Source organism: Muntiacus reevesi, chromosome 2 (genome assembly GCF_963930625.1).
Source record: "Muntiacus reevesi chromosome 2, mMunRee1.1, whole genome shotgun sequence".
Lineage (NCBI taxonomy): Eukaryota > Metazoa > Chordata > Mammalia > Artiodactyla > Cervidae > Muntiacus > Muntiacus reevesi.
Window position 1 is genome coordinate 228907824 of NC_089250.1, and position 21148 is coordinate 228928971.

The window sequence follows — 21148 nt, forward strand, 5'->3', positions numbered from 1 at the left end:
ATACATAATTATAATGACAATTTCTAAAAATATTTGCTTGGCTGCATTGGGTCTTAGCTGTGGCATGCGAGATCTTCGTTGTGGCATGCAGGATCTTTGTGGTGCACAGACTCTCCGGTTGTGGCATGTGGAGTCCATTAGTCACGGTGCGAGGGCTTGTTGCTCTGTGGCACTTTGGATCTTAGTTCCCTGACTGGGAATCGAACTCCTGTCCCCTGCATTTACTGCTGGACCGGTAAATCGGCACCAAGGAAGCACCAATAAAAGCATGATGTGCTGTACTTAGTTGCTCAGTTCTGTCTGACTCTTTACGACCCCATGGACTGTAGACCGCCAGGCTCTGCTGTCCTTGGAATTCTCCAGACAAGAATACTGGAATGGTTTGCCATGTACTCCTCCAGGGGATCTTCCCAACCCAGGGATCAAACCCAGGCCTCCCGCACTGCAGGCAGATTCTTTACCATTTGAGTCACAAGGGAGGCTGTGATAAACGTAAATATATGTGGTGAACAAATGAATGTGGTAAATTTAATGATAAAGTATATTTAAGTTTTATAACTTACTATTGTTTCTCTGAAAGAGGCTATCATGCAAATCTGATGGTAAGGATATCCTGATTGTAAATGGATAAGTAAATGGAAAGGACTAATTTAAATAAACATCAGGGTATTCCCGATTGCCTCTCCGATCGCTTATGACACTTCTGTCATTCATATCACTCATTCATATGCCATCATCACCCAGTACACTGTTATTCTCATTACTTTAAACAATCTAAAAGTTATTTTTTAGATCAACTAAGAAATAAAAGGGCTTATTTTATCTTCATTTATTTCTTCTTGGAATATTTATTCCTTTCTTATGTAAATATGAGTTTCTGACCTGTAAATATGAGTTTCTGACCTGAAGAATCTATTTAACTATTTTTGGGTAGCAGATCTACTGGGGATGCTTCCCTCAGTTTTTGTTGGCCTGATAAAGTCTATTTCTCCTTCATGTTGAAAAGATGATTTTGCTAAATATATAGGTTGATAGCTTTTTCTCTCAACAATTCAAATATTTCATTCCCTTCTTGCTTGTACTGGTTTCTGACAAAAAGTTGGCTGTAATTTGTACCTTTACTCTGCTAGATGTAAGGTATTTTTTTCCTCTGGCTTATTTTTAAGATTTTCTCTTTGTCTTTGGTTTTCTGCAGTTTGATTATAATATGCATTGGTGAAGATTTGACATTTATCCCATATGATATTCTCTGAGCTTTCTGGAACTGTGGTATATATCATTAATTTTGGAAAATTCTTGGACATTATTTCTTCAAATATTTTTTATGTTCTGTCCTTTCTTCTCCTTTTATACTCCAATTATATATATATATATTTCACCTTGAATTTGTCCCACAGTTCTTGGATGTTCTGTTGTATTTTTCCTCCCCTATTCTTTTTTTGGTTTGTTTGTTTGTCCATTTCAGATTGGGGAATTACTATTGACATGTCTTCAGGTCACTGATTTTTTTCCTTGTGCATGTCCACTCTACTGATGAGCCTATCAAAGAAAGGCATTCTTTAATTTTGTTACCACTATTTTGATTTTTTGCATTTCTTTTCAATTCTTTCTTAGAATTTTCATCTCTCTGCCTACATTATCCATCTGTTTTTACATGTTGTCCACTTTTTCTATTGGAGCCCTTATATGTTAATCATAATTATTGTATCCTTCCTATCTGATAATTTCAAAATCTGTGACTTATCTGAGTCTGGTTCTGATGTTTGCTTTATTTCTTCAGCCTGTGTGTAGTGGTAAGGTGGTATCGAGCAGGGACAAATTCAGCAACATCCCAGAAAGCAAAGAATGTACCCATTACCCAAGTGCTGTTTCTGAAATCATTATGAAAAATAAAAGATCATGAAGTACAAAAATCATAAGCCTATAGCAATAAAAAAGAAACAGAAGCATCATAAAACAAAGTTGTGTTTGTTAAACTGTAGTCATCATTTCACTTTACACAGTTACCACAGTTTAAATAGAAATGAAACAAAGTGTTAGGGATAATTTCCTTTTTTAGAAATATGCTAAGCTTTTGACAAGATGACATTTAAAAATACTGGAGTACTGTTAAGAATGTGTGGGTTTGTAGTTAGTCTTGAATAATCTAGCTTGACTAGTTAACAGCTGAATGACACAGCTAAATTACTTTAGTTCTCAGGGTCTCAGCTGTAGAATGAGGACTGCCTAGCAAGGCTACTGTGAAATTCAATGAGATGACATGTAGTGGGTCTGAATAGTGTCCAGCACAAGGCAGGGGCTTTATAATAAACATCCACAGCTCTAGTAATCTTAATTCAGTTTTTATGAACTAATTCCACTATTTTATGTTAGATTTTTAAAAATTTGCTTATAATCAGTTACGAACTGTCACTATGATTGATTTTGGTAAAGTTTTCTGCCTTAAGTCTTATTTTAAAGAAATGGAAGTCTTAGTACTGATTTCATGTAATCATTCATTCAACAACTATTTGGATGTCCTAGAATGGGCAACACACATAAATGCAAAATACATTCCTCAATGCACCTACAGTATATGGGAGATAAGACAAAACTAATGATACAAGGGAGAGTGTGGTAGGTGTTGTAAGGAGAAATACAAGATAATATTCTATTGACATTTGGTGGAAAGAGAGTTTATTTCCAGTTTTGAGAGCCAATGGGATGGTGCTGATATTGTTAAATTTGAAGTTCTCAGATATAAGAATGGGGAAGAGTTAGAGATTGAAAACATGAACAAAGGCCTTTATCTTGGAAGGTCTTTGAAGCTGGATAAATGGGAAACCAAACTGGATATGTATCAGATGCATAAAGGGAATAAGAAAAGATAAGGCTGGTAGGTAATTTTGGGTTCAATTATGAAAACCCTTGATTCTTAGGCAGAAGAAAGCCACTTAGGGATATAAAAGCAAGAAACTAGATTTCTAAGAGATCTCAACATTCTAGAAACTAACCTCTATGTTACTGAGCACAACTGTTCAGGCAACTGTTATCTAAATTTACAATGAGCAATGTCAAGAGATTATGGGAAGATGAGAAAATATTGATCCATGATTTAGGTCTTTGTGGGAGTAGTGTGGGGACCTATGAGGCATTATGTTGAGTAGCACATTATCATTATGGGTCTGTAACATACATTTGTTTTTATGTCATCTAGAAAGTCCAGATCAATAATGGAAAAAACATATGAGTGGATAAAAATTTAGAATTTTAGGGTAGAGCTAGTTTAAAAAGGGAAATACTTATGAGGAAATTGTTAAAAATATAATTTGTGATTAAATTAGTACTTTCTTTAAATTTACTTATTTGACTTTACCTTATACTGTATTTCTAATGAATTTAAGATAGGGAGTGGTGAAAAATTAATTAAGGAGATGCAAAATCTAGTTATTTTCAAATACCTTCTTTTTTTTTTCTTTTTTCCAAATGCCATTCTATTTCATCTTCAGAATTTTATTTCATTCTTGCATTTGTTCAGGGTATACTGAGTGGTTCTTATGTAACAGGCATTGTATACATAATGTATTTGTGAATTTAAATCTTCACTGTAGCACTTAGCAGCTTTCTATGGCTCCTGTTGTGCATAACTTGAAGTTAGAGGAAAACATGGCTAATGACAATAGTCCTTAAGTAAGACTTAGGAATGAGAAGGAATAGTATTACTGAGTAATGAGTGAGATTTTAATTAAATTCCTTTACCAAATATACTTACATGTAGACAGAGTTTGCTGAGTAATTTACACCTTGTAGGATGACAAAACATTTGCTAGCAGAAATCATAGAATAGACAAATTATATTCTTTGCCCCACTTTCTGTTCTCTCTGTTATGTGGTAGTTTTCCCTTCAGTATTAATATTACAATCTAGTATCTATGATACTAGAACTCAGTTCATAAATAGAATTTCACGAACCAAATTTTTTGGTTTCACTGACACTATAACTTATTTTCTTTCTTTTGGTTTCCCAGAACATGACTTTTACTCACTTGTACTGTGCAGATGGAATTTTTAACTGCTCAACAGCTGAATAATTTGTAAACTTCCCTTGCAGTTTCTCAGACTTTCTGCATTTCTTATAATTGATTAATTTATAAATTCAACTTACAATTAAATGAAGAGGATATATCAGTACTGCTTACAAGCTATTTCATATTTCCCTCCCTCCCTTTCATTCCACTGAAAAAAAAAAATCATCATTAGCCATGCCCTCATCTTAATCTCTATGGATTTGACAATCTCTATCAGATCTTTAGTTGGTATAAGATTAAGGAAAGGGAATGATTCTTCTTGTGAGAAGAATTCATTCTTTAAGATAAAAAGAATGTCACGGATAACCCAGCAGGGCATAAAAACTCCATTCTCTTTTGTTATGAATTACGATTTTTGACACAAAAACATGCCTGATTAAGTACTGCTCAAGCTAAAATTTCTGGGTATGACAATTTAAAATATGATGAGTGATTAAAATAAAATGACCTAGGACTAAAAAATTCTTTTACAGATAATTACATGTGGATAAATGGAACACGACTATACTCTGGAGATAATTTCAGAAAATATGTAGGTGAGAAATGAACATAAAGAATAATACATTTTTTTTGACACTGGAAGATGTAATGGATTGACAGTGATTTATTAAAATGGAGAAACCTGAAAGGTTAAAATTTTAGAAAGACAATGTGCTTATTATGTATTACAACAAATTATTTTTTCTCAGTGCTTCTTTTCTGCCATATATTTTAACTGTTCTTATATTTGAGGCTTATGATGAAGGGTGTATAGTAGGTAAAGGTTACTAATGCTTTTCTCAGATATGTTAACAAATAGTATCTTTAGAGGACTAACGGGAAATAATTTTATAACAGCAGGGCTAAATAAGCAATTTAAGAGGTAGAAAAATACTTCTTGGTCTAATAATGTTATTATTTAGAAATGGCCAACAACTCACTAATGCACACAATCTGGCCTACATGCTCCCATCTACTAAGTTCTTATTTAATATTATTTAGGAAATTTGGGTCCTTATTGTAGATCTCTAGCTAATTTATAAGAGTAGTAAACAGTTATTTAGAAAATTAATGACTCCTCTGTAATATAATTGTCTAATAACATTTCACTATTGTCTTAGCCAGGAAGTGGAATAGGACCACAGAATACATGGTAATAATGATAAAATCTGTCTATAAAGCAAAAGGGATAATTAGGCCAGACCTTTTCTGAATAACATGAAGGCAAGTTATTGTCTCTGACAGTGGCTTTCAAACATTTTTGACCACAGTCCACAATAAAAACTAAATTTCATGTCATTACCCAGTTAAGAACACAAACACTAAAACTTTCACGAAACAACACTAAATGTGGGATATTGTTGATATTTTTTACCTTTTATTCTATTAAATATAAGGTCCTTATCAGAAATCATTAAAATCATTTCATGAGCCACTAATTAGTGACCTTAGCTGCTCTATAAGAAAACCAGGGCTATTTATGTGGTCATTCTCTTCCTAGAGTAGAAAATACTCTACAAGTGGGGCTGGATGGGTTGGGAGGTGTGGCTTAACCAATTTCTTTAGATTCCAGCATGCTTGAGAAGTGAAAGTGAAAGTTGCTCAGTCGTCTCTGACTCTGCGACCCCCTGGACTGCAGCCTGCCAGGCTCCTCTGTCCATGGAGTTCTCTAGCCAGAATTCTGGAGTGGGTTACCATGCCCTTCTTCAGGTGGTCCTCCCAACCCAGGGGCCGAACCCAGGTCTCACACTGCAGGCAGATTCTTTACCATCTGAGCCACCAGGGAAGCCCATCGACACGCTTAATTAACATTTAAAGTAGAAATTTCATCCTTTAAATTTTGGCATAGGTTTTCACAATATTACTTCCTTAATTAGCTGCTACTCCCCTGTTTAGAATGTATATTTATGCATGAAATATAGCATATGGTTAAAATATTTAAAAAATATTTATGACTATTTATTAACATATTTCTCAAATTAAATATATTTTCATAGCAACATATGATCAGTGTAGTAAACTAAAATGCAAAAATTATATAAAGAAAATCCCACAACCAAAAGATAATCCTAGTAACATTTCTATATGTCATTTCGCTCTTATATTTTTCCTACACATGGGTATACTAAAGACATCTACACTCATACAATTAGATTATGCACACAGATGTGCCTCCTTCCCAAGTGTTAGACACTAAACATCTGTTCATCAAAAATTATTCTAAAATATTTTACAGGCTGGAAACTATAATAAAATGTCATCATTTATTATTTCTCTACTTTTGGACATTTAGATTTTCCCAGTTTGCTACAGCCTTTTATTTTTGGCCATGAAAATGTATGCATTTATTTGATTTATTCATTCAGTTGCATTTATTTTTCTATAGATATTTTCTCCTTTGTTTTTATGCTTACAGATCCCTTCCCAGTCGAGGAAGAAGTAAATTCTTAACTGAGTGAGAATAAGCCCAAAGTCCTGTCTTTGTTTCCGGCAACCAAATTGAGGATACTGTTCTATTCACTTAGAAACAGCAGTGGGTAGTAAGTATCATCAAATGGGTTTTTAACATCTAATTAGATATATTACTAAGTGTCAATACCTGGCTTGTAGTAGAAGTTCAATAAATATATATTGTAAACAACAATCCCTATTAAAAAAATTTTCTGTATTTGATTCTAAGAGTAGTATTTTGGTAGGTTTAAATTTGCATAAAATTTACCTTTTTTTAAAAAAATAAAAAAGCACTAAAAGTAGTAAATAGTAAATAGTTATGAAAATGTAACAAATAGGAAGTGAATCTCTTGAAATCTTGCTCTCTCAAGATAAATGTTAACAATTTGATGAGTATTTTTCTAGATTTTTTCCTATGAAGTATTATTCATTTAAGTACACAAAAACATATCAAATATATCTTTACTGTTTTCTTTACTGTTGGGGAAAAAAGAGCAAATTATCCAGTTATTGTATCCACATGTAAAATAATTTCACAGGAAACGAACTAAAAAGAATGGAATTTTGCCATTTGCAACAAGAAGGATGGACTTTGAAGGTATTATGCTTATTGAAGTAAGTCATAGAAAGACAAATACTGTATTTTTACTTATATGGAGTCTAAAAAATAGAACAAACGAATACAACAAAAGAGAAACAGACTTATAGATAGAGAGTATAAACCAGTGGTTACCAGAGGGACATGGAGGAGGAAATGGCAACCCACTCCAGTATTCTTGCCTGGAGAATCCCATGGACAGAGGATCCTGGTGGGCTATAGTTCACGGGGTCACAAGAGTTGTACACAACTTAGCAACTAAACCACCATCACCACCAGAGGGAAGAGCAGTGAGGTGATGGGCAATGGAGGGGATGGGAATTAAGAGTTAAGAACAACTAGGTATAAAATAAATAAGATACACGGATATAACTTCAGCACAGGAAATATAACCAATATTTTATAATAACTTTAAATGAAATATAATCTATAAAAATATTGAATAACTATATTGTACTCCTGAAATTAATATAACACTAAGTCAACTATACTTCAATTTAAAAAATTAGGACTAGCTGTATGGACATGGAAAGATTTAAATAATGTATTATTATATGAAAAAAAAGAAGACAAGTCTTTAAAAAACTGATCTACCTTTATGAAGATAAAGAGATTTTCCCCCATTTTAAACCATCAGTGCATTCCTGTGATAATCACCTGCTTGACGGTCTTAAGAAAATCTTTCAAAATACAAATGTAATTAAATGAATAGTATTTTTGATAGCATTTTTGACTGATAGTTTGCAAGTGGGCTAAATTTTCGGTTTTAGATATGCTGACTTTGTATCATTGTTGTTGTTCAGTCCCTAAGTTGTGTTTGAGTCCTTGTGACCCCATGGTCTGCAGAACGCCAGGCTCCTCTGCCCTCCACTATCTCCTGGAATTTGTTCAAATGCACTCCCACTGAGTTGGTGTTGCTATCTAACCAACTTTTCCTCTGTTGCCCCTTCTCTTATTTCCTTCAATCTTTCCCAGCACCACAGTCTTTTCCAATAAGTTGGCTCTTCACATCAGGTGGCCAGAGTACTGGAGTTTCAGCTTCAGCATCAGGCCTTTCAATGAATATTCAGGGTTGATTTCTTTTATGATTGGCTGGTATGGTCTCCTTGCAGTTCAAGAGACTCTCAAGAGTCTTCTCCAGCACCACAAATGGAAAGCATTAATTCTTCAGTGCTCAGCCTTCAGTGCTCTTCTGCTTCTGTTAGGTCCTTGCCATTTCTGTCCTTTATTGTGCCCATCTTTGCATGAACTGTTCCCTTGGTATCTCCAGCTTTCTTGAAGAGATCTCTAGTCTTCCCCATTCTATTATTTTCCTCTACTTCTTTGCATTGTTCATTTAAGGAGGCCTGTTTACTTCTCCTTGCTATTCTCTGGAACTCTGCAGTCAGTTCGGTGTATCTTTCCCTTTCTCCCTCGCTTTTGGCTTCTGTTCTTTCCTGAGCTATTGGTAAAGCCTCCTCAAACAACCACTTTGCCTTCTTGCATTTCTTTTTCTTTGGGATGGCTTTGATCAGTGCCTCCTGTATCATGTTACATGCCTCCATACATAGTTCTTCAGGCACTCTGTCTACTAGATCTAATCCCTTGAATCTATTCGTCACCTCCACTATATAAACGAAAGGGATTTAATGCAGGTCATACCCGAATGGCTTAGTGCTCTTCTCTGCTTTCTTCAATTTAATGCTGAATTTTGCAATAAGGAGCTCATGATCTGAGCCACAATCAGCTCCAGGTCTTGATTTTGCTGATTTTATATAAAGCTTCTCCATCTTCAGCTAAAATAACATAATCAGTCTGATTTCTGTATCGCCCACCTGGTGATATCCATGTGTACAGTCATCTTTTGGCTTACTGGAAAAGTGCATTTGCTATGATCAGCATGTTCTGTTGACAAAACTCTATTATTCTTTGCCCTGCTTCATTTTGTGCTCCATGGCCAAACTTGTCTGTTATTCTGGGTATCTCTTGACTTACTACTTTTGCATTCCAATCCCCTATGATGAAAAGGACACCAAAGGACATTTAGTGTTAGTTCTAGAAACTGATGTAGGTCTTCAGAGAACTGGTCAACTTCAGTTTCTTTGGCATTAATGGTTGGGGCATAGACTTGGATTACTGTGATGCTGAAAGGTTTGCCTTGGAAATGAACCGAGATCATTCTGTTGTTTTTGCGACTGCACCCAAGTACTATGTTCTGAACTTTTTTGTTGACTGCGAGGCCTACTCCATTTCTTTTATGGGATTCTTGCCCACAGTAATAGATACAATGGTCTCCTGAATTATATTCGTCCATTTTCATCCATTTTATTTATTTATATATTTTTCATTTATTTTTATTAGTTGGAGGCTAATTACTTTACAATATTGTAGTGGTTTTTGCCATACATTGACATGAATCAGCCGTGGATTTACATGTGTTCCCCATCCCGATCCCCCCTCCCGCCTTCCTCCCCATCCCATCGCTCTTGGTCTTCCCAGTGCACCAGCCCTGGGCACTTGTCTCATGCATCCAACCTGGGCTGGTGATCTGTTTCACACTTGATAGTATACTTGTTTCAATGTTATTCTCTCAGAACATCCCACCCTCGTCTTCTCCCACAGAGTCCAAAAGTTCGTTCTGTACATCTGTGTCTCTTTTTCTGTTTTGCATATAGGGTTACCATTACCATCTTTTTAAATTCCACATATATGCGTTAGTATACTGTATTGGTGTTTATCTTTCTGGCTTACTTTACTCTGTATAATGGGCTCCAGTTTCATCCATCCATTTTAGTTCACTGATTTTAAGATGTTGATGTTCTCTCTTGCCTTCTCCTGCGTGACCACATCCCATTTACCTTGTTTAATGGACCTAATGTTCCAGGTTCCTATGCAGTATTGTTTTTATGGCATTGGACTGTATTTTCACCACCCTCATTTTCACATCCACAACTGACATTCTTTCTGCTTTGCCCCAGTCGTTTCATTCTTTCTGAAACTATTAGTAATTGCCCTATGCTGTTCCCTAGTAGCATACTGTCTGACCTGGCGGCCTCATCTTCCGGTGTCATATCTTTTTGCTTTTGGATATTGTTCATGGGGTTCTCACAGCAAGACTACTGGAGGGGATTGCCATTTCCTCCTCCAGTGAAGCATGTTTTGTCAGAACTCTTCACTGTGACCCATCCGTCTTGGGTGGCCCTGCATAGCATGGGTCATAGTTTCATTGAGTTATGTCAGCCCCTTTGCCATGACAAGGCTGTGATCCATACAGGAGTAGCTTTGTAAACTAGCTATAAAATTACATTAGCTTTATGAAGTTATATTAGCTTCATAACATGAATGAAGAACTTCATCTTTTTCAGCATTCTGAAACATTTAATCTAGAACTGAAATTATCGGCATCTTGAAAGTCTGAAAGAGGGACTTCCCTGGTGGTGCAGTGATTGAGAATCCGCCTTCTGGTGCAGGGGCCATGGGTTCGATCCCTGCTCATGGAGCCAGGACCCCACATGCTGTGGGGCAGCCGTGACCCAATCACAGAGCCCATGCTCTCTGGAGCATGTGTGCCACAGTATGCCATAACCAAGGCCCAGTGCAGGCAAAGGTAAAATAAATATGTTTTACAAAAGGAAGTCTAAGAGAGTTAATTGATAAAAAATAAAACCAGTTTGTCTTGGAATCTATTGTACAGTTTAATATACGTATGTTTTAAAGTATAATTTGTTCAAATCATCTATATCCAGATTTAAGTTTCCTTGACTGACAGTGGTATATCAACATATTTGACTATATAATTGACTCTTGAATAACACAAATTTGAACTGCTCAGGTCTGCTCATATGCAGATTTTTCTCAATAGTAAATACTACAGTACTACATAATTCACACTTGGCTGAATTGAAGGATATAGAGGAATTAGGCCCAACTATAGATTATAAGCAGATTTTCAACTGCACAGAGGGTTGGTGCACCTAACCTCCCGTGTTGTTCAAGGGTAAACTGTAATTGAGTTTGTCAGTTTCTCCTTGAATTTTTCAGTTTTTGTTTTATGGAATGTTTCTGTGCTGATGAAACATCATGATGACAATGTTAAATGTGTACAATTAGCTTAAAGGAAGTGCACTCTGGCATATTTAATAAAATTATATGAAATGAAAATTGCCATATAATGAGTTCTTTTTTAATTTAGTTCATTTAAAAATGGAGGAGTAACAATACCTCTGTTTACATGTACTTCATGGTTAGGACTTGAGCAGTCTCAAAGAAGCATATGTTGTATGTAAGGATTCCTTTTCCTTCTTAGAGAATTGAAATGTTTGGACCTTATCTCAGTCAGCTAAGTCATCTGTTAAGATCAGACATCCTTTGCTTTGTATTATTTCCCATTTGCTTTGATTGCATTTCCTCTTATCAAATGTAAAACAAGATTTTTCTTTATAGTCACATATCAAAACAATTTACATGTTATATAAATTTGTATAATATTCCAGTTTCTATTCAACATATGAAAAAAAAACTAGGATTAATCTAGTAAATTGAATCCTAATTTTTACTTCTTTTAAGATGAGCTCTGTTAACTAATTCACCACTTCATACTTTGATCAAGATATCTCAAGTAATCATTCCTAACCTCTGTTACTTCAACTGAAAAATAAGGACAATGATTTGGCTCCATACAATAGGGATATATAAAGAATTTAGTGTTAATATATTTGTCATGAGGACTTTTTGTAATCTACTGATGTAAGTACACAGAAAGACAAGGTATAATATAAAATTGAAGATTTTATAAAGAGTGTGAAAACAGAATGATAATTTTTGCCATTCAGTTTACTTTGTTAATATTTGGTTGGCCAAAAGGTTTGTTTGGGTTTTTCTGGAAGATGTTACAAAATTTTTGGCCAACCCAATATATTGATTAAATGTACTATTATGCATATCTAGTCTTACCTGAACCATTTTTGAGATATCCATTTGCATCTACAGTTGTATACATGATGTAAGGTCCAGGTTGATTTACTCCAAAGGGCTACAATAAAAAATAAATAGTTAAGCCTTGGAAAGTAAATGCATCATCAGAAGTTTCAGGCAAATCTATTCCAAAAAGTAAATACTTCTATATAAAATTCATTCATATTAGATAGCAGTTAGAGAACATGTTCATAAATAGATAACCAGTGTTATCTATTAAAAAACCTTGTATTAGTAGAAAGTCTTAACTTTAAATGATTTGGTAATTTTATTTATATAGTCCATTAATTTTATTGGATAGCTCTAAAATCTAATAATGTCTCTTCTTTATTACATAAAGATGAACATTTAAGGAAGAATTTTCTTTACTACTTTTGGTCCCACCTTGAGTAGTTTTACTATGATATTTCTGTTGACTATAGCATTGCTTTTCCCTTTGGGAATGAACTGGAATAGTTTATATTTTCCCAGTAAATATAAATAAAATCCATCCATTGTAATCCTAATAGAATGAAAAATACTGATGAGTAGTTCTAAAACATTTTACATCCTGCACTAGACTTAGAGAATACATTCTTTTCCAGTTAAGGAAAATGTAAGTTTTATCATATATATATATATGTTAAAATATATTTGGTTATGCCTCTTTTAAATTTCTATGTGAATGGAACCATACTTTATGTATCCTTCTGTGACTGTGTAAAAAATAGATTAATGTGAGACTCATCCATGATTAAGCATGTACTATAGTTCAAGGTTGTATTCTACTGCATGATTATAGCATAGATAGTTTTCATTCTTTTGTTGATCAACACTTATTTCCATTTTCTTTGGCCATGATAAACATGGCATTCTTATGTATGTCACCTGATGCACAGGTGGAGAGTACTCCACTGCATGATTATAGCACAAATATTTTTCATTCTTTTGTTGATCAACACTCATTTCCATTTTTTTGCCATGATAAACATGCTATTCTTATGTATGTCACCCAATGCATAAATGCAAACATTTATCACTTCTACTAGCTATAAATTACTCCACACACTTAGTAACAAACATCACTAATGTGATATACACTTCTTAATACAAAATATTTCATCTCTTATGGGTTTGTTTCTTTGGAATGGTGAATGTTCTTTAATATTTTAAACCTGTCTCATTGCAGTGAGGCTTGGAGATAATACTTGTGAGACTATATATATCACAGTGTTGTAACCTCAGATTCATTTTATTACCCACGGTCGAGTTTATGTACTGGAAGACTGGTATCTTAGGCTATAAGTACTGTATTTTGTGAACCTTCCCAATTAAATTCTTGAATATTTTTTTCTAATCCTCATTTGGAAAATTTCATACTCCTATCTATAATATCTTATTTTACAGATTTTATAAGTTTTTTCTTTTGTTCTACAGTCCATTGAAAAAAATCATATAAGCAAGTCTCTGTTATGAGTCCTAAAGCTGAAATTAACTTCCTACCATGCACCAGTCACTCTGACATTGAAAAACAAGAATCCAGAAATCCAGACGTGATTCCTCCATACAACAGTTCTCAAAGTGTGGTGCAAGGACCCCTGGAGTCCAAAAGCCCCATTGGTAAAAAGTGTGGGTATTAGCAGCAACACTAAAGAACAAAATAGCAAAATGGCAGACATAAATCTACCTTACTAGTAATTATATTAAATGTAAATAGATTAAACACTGCTATCAAAAGGCAGAGATGAGCAGGATAGAACATCATCCAAGTATATGCTCTCTATAAAAGACACACTTTAAAAACAAATGTTTTTACAACAAATAGGCTGAAGTAAGTAAAAGCATGGAAAAGATATACCATGCAAACAGTAACCAAATAAGAGCTGGAGTAGCCATATTAATATCAGACAAAACAGACTTTAACATAAAAATGTTATTGGAGACAGAAAATGGGAGTTTATAACAACTAAAGAGTCAATCCACCAAGGAGACAAAATTATAAACATAAATGTGCCTAATTGAGCTCTCAAATATATGAGGTATTGATGGTTGAAATAGATAACAATAGGGGATACTCTTAGAAGTACTAATAATAACACTAGTGTCATTGATGGATAGACCGATGAAGCATAAGATTCATAAGGAAACAGAAGACTTGGACAACACTAGAATAGATTTAGTAGACTAGAACACTACGCAACTTTAGCAGAATACATAACTCATCTCAAACATACAAGGAACATTCTCTAAGGGGAAACATATACTAGACCATAAAACAAGTTCCAATCAATGTAAAAGTACTGAAATTTTTACAAAGTTTGTTCTCTGACCACAACAGAATTAAACTAGAAGTCAGTAACAGAGCCCACACACAACAACGAGGAGCTTTTGCACTGACATGAAGACGCAGTGCAGCAAAAAAACAAAACAAGACAAAAACAACCACAGAAACAAACATGAGGTATTCATAAATGAGTGGAAATTAAACAACAGACTTCTAAATAACCAGTAAGTTATGTGACAGAGTTGGAAAAATGCACTGATATAGCTTCAAATTCCACATTACAACTAACTTAAGTAACTGCTACTGCTGAATTTCGGGAAATTATTATGTAATAAAACAGAGGTTAACATGTAATGGTTTTATTGTTTTAAAATGATTTAATAGAAATATTTAAAATTGTTCCAGTTTTAATTTCAAATAGAAATATTGATAAACAAAACTCACCTAAGAACAACTATTTGGAGTCTTCAGAATAGAAGTTTTGAGAACTGCTGCTTGGTACTATGTACATAATGAGTAATTCATCTTTACTCTGCCTTCCCAATGGACATGATATGACTGACACCCGAGCCTGTGTGTTTGGTTTCTTACCCCTTGGGAGGCATGCATGCTCAGCTGCTCAGCTGTGTCTGACTCTTTGCCCTCCCATGGACTGCAGCCCACCAGGCTCCTCTGTCCATGGGATTTTCCTGGCATGAATACTGGGGTCGGTTGCCATTTCCTCCTCCAGGGGATCTTCCTGACCCAGGGATTGAACCTGCATCTCCTGCACTGGCAGGAGGATTCTTTACCACTGAGTCACTGGGAAAGTCCTCTTACCCCTTATAGCATAGCATGTAACATGTTTTAGGAATCACAGCTTATTGGGAGCAGAAGATCAGAAGCAGAAGACTGAAATTAGAGCCAGTACTGGGGGGGGAACACTTAAACTGATTGAGAAATTGCTGGAGAATCAGTGTGAACTAATTTGAGAGTTCCTATTTAACCTGTAGAGGAGGGTCAGCTGAGAAGCACTTGTGCAAGTCACAGCTTAGGGACACAGGCTCACTAAAGTCTGAGATTTAATCAGAGGATTACAGGATGCTTTTCCTACCATAGTTTTATACTTCACCACCAAATCAATTGGGTTCCTAGTAATGAGATTACAGTTAAAAGATCTGAAGACTTTTGATCCATTTAAGGGTGACACAAAGACAATAGCGACAAAAACAAAGATGCTAGAGGAAAACTCTGTCTCTTGACAGCACAGCTACTGCGAACAGGAACAGTCTTAACTCCTAGCAGGTAAACATAAACCTTCATCATGAAGGCTTATCTACCACAGTTCCTTTCACCCAGTAGCTCATGTCTGGTGCTCAACAAAAATTTCAAAGCATGCCAAAAGGCAGAAAACAAAGTGTGAGAGGACAAAGCAAGCATCAGAACCAGACTCATACGGCGATGCTGGAATTATCAGACCAGAAATTAAAGTAACTATGATTAATATGACAACACCTCTTATGGACAAAAGTAGACAATATGCAATGAAAGGTTGTTAATGTAGGCAGAGAGATGGAAATGCCAAGAAAGAATCTAAAGGAAATGGTAGAAATAAAAAATACTGCAATAGAAATGAAAAATGCCTTTGATGAGCTCATCAGTAGACTGCATACAGATGAGGAAAGGATCAGTAAGCCTGAAGATATATCAATAGAAACTTCCAAAACTGAATTGGAAAGAGAAAAACTAATGAAAATTTGGAACAGACTATCTAAGAACTGTGGGACAATTATCAAAGGTGTAACATATGTATTGTGGGACTACCAAAAGGAAAAGGGAAAAAAGAACTGAAGAAATATTTGAGGAAATAATATAAGAATTTTCCAAAATTAGTGACAGACACCAAACCACAGATCCAGGAAGTTTAGAGAATACCAAACAGGAAAAATACCTAAAAACCTATATCTATACATATCACACTCAAATCAGGAAAAGACCAAAGACAAAGAGAAAATCCTGAAAGTACCCTAAGAAAAGGTGTAAAGGAATGCATGTAACACTATGATACAATTAGAAATACTCATTTGAGGTTCATGACAATGAATCAGTGGTGGTGACAACATTCATGGCTGTATATTTTTCTTTAGAAATGCTTAATAGGCCTAGAGCTGGGAGTGAACAAGAGAGACAGTTGGATTAACCCAGGGGTGTATCTTTGCCAGGCAGGTAGAGGAAAAGCATAGTGCTTATGGGAGTTAAACAAAGTGGCAAAAGTGATGGTTGATATATGGTAGCTAAATAAGGAGGGGGGTACAGAAAACAGGTTGATACAGGCCAAGAAACTAACAGATTTAAAATTGAATAGGTATAGTTATAATAACAAGTGTGAGAAGACTGGAAAAAATAGCTTTGGATTAGAGTTGATGGATGACACTGAGATTTCAAAAGTTAAACATTTCTGGTAGATAAGGTCCATCATTATAGCGGTAAAGAATCCACCTGCAAGTCAGGAGAAACAGGTAGCCACGAGTTTGATCCTTGGGTTGGGAAGATCCCCCAGAGGAGGAAATGGCAACCCACTCCAGTATTCTTTCTGGGAAGATTCCATGGACAGAGGAGCCACGTGGGCTACAGTCCACAGGGTTGCAAAGGGTCAGACACGACTGAGCAACCGAACACAGAGCAAATGAAGCACAGGGCCTATCACACGGACACGGGAGCGAGCAGTTAAAGCTGAATGAAGATGAAGGAGTCTGGAAACAAACGAATTTGGGTGAGATGAATTGCTGACTTAAATATTCTTTCCTCTCTCCATATATCAGACAGGTTGCCTGTAGCAGGTGGGAATATATAGGCAGCAGGACAGTATTTATTCAATTCATAATTTAACTCAAGTGATAAGAATATCATATGGCATGCACCTTTTCCTCTTAGTCTTATACTGGGTCATATCTAACATAACATTTTCTACTATGATCAAGTGGATCTGATATCAAAGCAATATGAAGAAGGCCCACTTTATCATGAAATAAATAATTTCACAAGTGGGCATATGTTTGATATATGGAGAACTGGGGTAGTATAGTGTGTATTTGTTTCTTTTAGTTTGCCACAAAATTGTGATCTATGATATCAGTGGGGAAGGACAATGATAGATGTGAAGAGCAGTTCAACAGGATCTGAACTTCAAATAAAGTAATCAATGAGTGAATGGGAGGCAGGCGTATCACCTGCAGAAAAGCCCAAAGGTGCTGAACTGCTAAGACAACCATTGTAAGAGCAGCTCTGCATGTTGCACTTTACTTATGTGACTTTCTCAATGACTCTGTTCTCCACATGATGTAAATTTAAGATATGGAGAATGGGAGCACTAGTGATCTCAGAAATACAAATACAACCTGCCTTAAGCAAATGGCCTTTTTTACCAATTTTTCTGCTAGAACTTGTCGGTAAAATGAGTCAGTTCAGTTTCAACTTCTGTAACGTTCTTTGCTTGACTAGGGTAATGAAAGAAGCCACATGATGGGAATATCGTCAATCAGAGAAAAGAACAAGAACAAAGGCTCTGAATGTTTCATAAACTGGGTAGACATTTCTTGAATAACCAAGTTAATCTTTGGCCTCCAACTAGTCAGACTTGCACTTAATTAAAAAAAAAAAGACATTATTTTTATTAGCAGTTTCAGATTCACAGCAAAATTAAGTGGAAAGTCCAAAGAATTCCCATGTACCCTCTGCATCTCTCCTCCTCAGATCTCCCCTTCAAGATGTTCACATTTTTGATATGAAAGCAGATATGTCTAACCAGGTACTCATGTGGTACTCATAGTGGTTGTGGTGACAGACCTCCCCTTTAGGATTGAGACAATATTCCCTGAGCTGCTCCAAGTATTGGTTAAGGATAGCTTACAGCTGAGTTCTTAACCTAAAAATTGTTCTCAGCCAAAGAGAGCTGGCTTGTATAAATTATAACCCCTTCCTGGGGACTGCCTGCATGCAATGTCTGACTGATGCAGAATACAAAGGCATGGCCCTTTTGCTTCAATCTGGGCCATCTTTGAAAAACCATCTTTGCTTCACAGCTCACAGATCAACTTCTCTGACAGTCTTCATTACTCCAGAGGTCTTACTCTCAAGAAGAGTCTAGATTAAATCTTTGCATGCAAATCTCTGGGTCAGGGATTCCAAATGTCTTAAATATAGGACATTTCCCAACCGTACATAGGACGTTGATGATGAATGCTTTAAAGATGTGTTAAAAATATGAGGCTATAATCAGAATACCTAGTTCTGTGTTTTAGTTACACTACTTAATGGCTCTATGACTTTGGATAGTTTATTTCTCTGAGCCTCAAGTTTCCTCATCCTTAAATTCAGGATAATTCCTTATCTAACAATGGTTACTACAAGGACTCAAACAAGAATATACCAACACACACACACAAAGACACACATGTGAATGCGCTCATGCTTTTAAATAAAATGTAGTATTCTTATTACAATTTAAATGAATTGGCAATTTCTTATTATTTTCACATTTGTTATTTCATGGAAACATTCCACTAGACAGCAAGTCAATATTAAGATTATACCAAAAATTCATTATTTATCTACTGTATGCTTGATCCTGTGCTATGAGTGAGGTATTCAAAGATGGTATGGTTCGTGACCTCAAGGGATTACAGTCTGGGGAAATGCATTAAATATGAACAGATAAAGTGTGACCAAGTATTACACATGTGAAATGGCAGCAGGATGCCCAGAAATGATGGGAGCTGTGGTCATTTTTCCAAGTGTATCAGAGAAGATTCATTAAGGAAATAAACCTTGAGATGAGAAAGTTTTTAGGAAAGGAACTTTATTCCTAGTAAACTTTACTTGAGCAATGAAGGACATTTTAATCACTTCTAAAAGTAACATCAATTTGATTAAACCTATAACAACTATTTTGTGTGTATCTATCATGCAGAGAACTTTAACAGAAATATTTACAACTAAGAATTAAGGTTACTTACTGTTATCTTACGAGGACAGTCATTAGAACAGAGACCACTAAGAACTGTGGAAAAATTAAAAAAAGCCTATTATTACTGTTATAATGTAAGCTTATATTTAAAGTGAGCTCTAATTTTCCCCTAAAATCTATTAATATGCCCTATTGATTCATGATCACAAGTAAAAATCAACCCAGTTTCTTTAGATCTGAGTAAATTAAATTTCTGTTGTTCACTTTATGCCAGTTATTTCAAAAGCCTTTATTAAGCAGTCAAGCTGATGCCATTTTTTGAAATATATAGGTGATATAATTAACTATGTATATATAACATATCTGTTGGCCCTATTTCCCAGCTGGTTAGCTACATTCCAAGGATGGCTTAGAATCTGACAGAGAAATACAAACCAACTAAAACTTATACTGAAAAAAAACCAAATAGAACATTTAATACTTCATATCTCAAACTAGACTGTTACTATTTATCTACTCAAATTTTCTGGGTCAAAGAATTTAGGCACCCTTGATAACTTTTATGGAAAATATAACTACATATGCCAGCAAATTTGGAAAACTCAGCAGTGGCCACAGGACTGGAAAAGGTCAGTTTTTATTCCAATCCCAAAGAAAGGCAAGGCCAAAGAATGATCAAACTACCACACAATTGGGTTTATTTCACATGCTAGCATGGTAATGCTCAAAATCCTTCAAGACAGGCTTCAACAGCATGTGAACTGAGAACTTACAGATGTACAAGACAAACTAGATTCAGAAAAGGCATAGGAATCAGAGATCAAATTGCCAACATCCATTGGATCATAGAAAAAGCAAGGGAATTGCAGAACAACATCTGCTTCACTGACTATACTAAAGCCTTTGACTGTGTGGATCACAACAAACTGGAAAATTCTTCAAGAGATGGGAATATCAGACCACCTTACCTGCCTCCTGAAAAACCTGTACTCAGGTCAAGAAGCAACAGTTAGAAACAGACATGAAGCAATGGATTGGTTCAAAATTGGGAAAGGAATGTCAAGGCTGTATATATTGTCAACTTGCTTATTTCCATGGGGTCACAAGGAGTTGGACACAGCTGAGCAACTGAACAACAACCACAAGGATATCTGAATATTCTTTCTATAACTAATATAAGCTTTGAAACGTAACTATACTACTACCACCTCATGCAAACTAATTTCTTTGTAAGAAGGCACACTTTATGTGCTATTAAATATTTTATATGTTATAAATTAAAGGAAAATAGTTGATAATACCACTCAGTAATGAATTGTATGAATAATAATTGTGATTACTGGCCAGTTAAATATATCCATAGGAAAATGGTTCTTTATGTTCATTTATATTCCACAAATGTGAAATGATAATCATTCTAACAGAAATCTTATACTTGGGAAGGGTATATAAAATGCAAAGGCATTAAGAAATGAACATGACATATTTCATCACAAAGGAAAATGCCTGTTTATTTACTACAAGGCATTTATATTAAATATGACCTGAGGAAACAGTGAAAAAAATATTTTATACCTCCAAATCAGTTTTTAATGTTTAAGTTCCTTACCCCAGCATAGTGCCTAGTTCTCACTCTCTTATTCTCAAACACTCCATGACCTTACTTCTCCCTCTCCTTTTATTAAAATTAATTTATTTGTTTTAATTGGAGGCTAATTACAATACTGTAGTGGTTGTTGCCATACACTGGCATGAATCAGCCATGGGCTCAACTCTAGGCAGACATTAGTACTTATTTTTCACTTGTCCTAAAATGATTTTCCTAAATCTTCATTAAAACATTATCTTGCTAAACAGTACACTATTTACTCACAAGTCTGTCTTTGTACAAG

General features: G+C 35.2%; 1 protein-coding gene across 1 annotated transcript in view; it reads right to left on the reverse strand.

The window, feature by feature from the left end:
• The window catches only part of ITFG1 (integrin alpha FG-GAP repeat containing 1), a 294435-nt gene that overhangs the window by 35300 nt on the left and 237987 nt on the right, over positions 1 to 21148 (reverse strand). The window contains exons 13-14 of the mRNA XM_065925272.1: positions 19306 to 19349; positions 12028 to 12106 (exon numbers count right to left, since the gene is read on the reverse strand). Of these exons, the coding sequence (XP_065781344.1) occupies positions 12028 to 12106; positions 19306 to 19349 (123 nt within the window). The remainder of the gene's footprint in view (positions 1 to 12027; positions 12107 to 19305; positions 19350 to 21148) is intronic.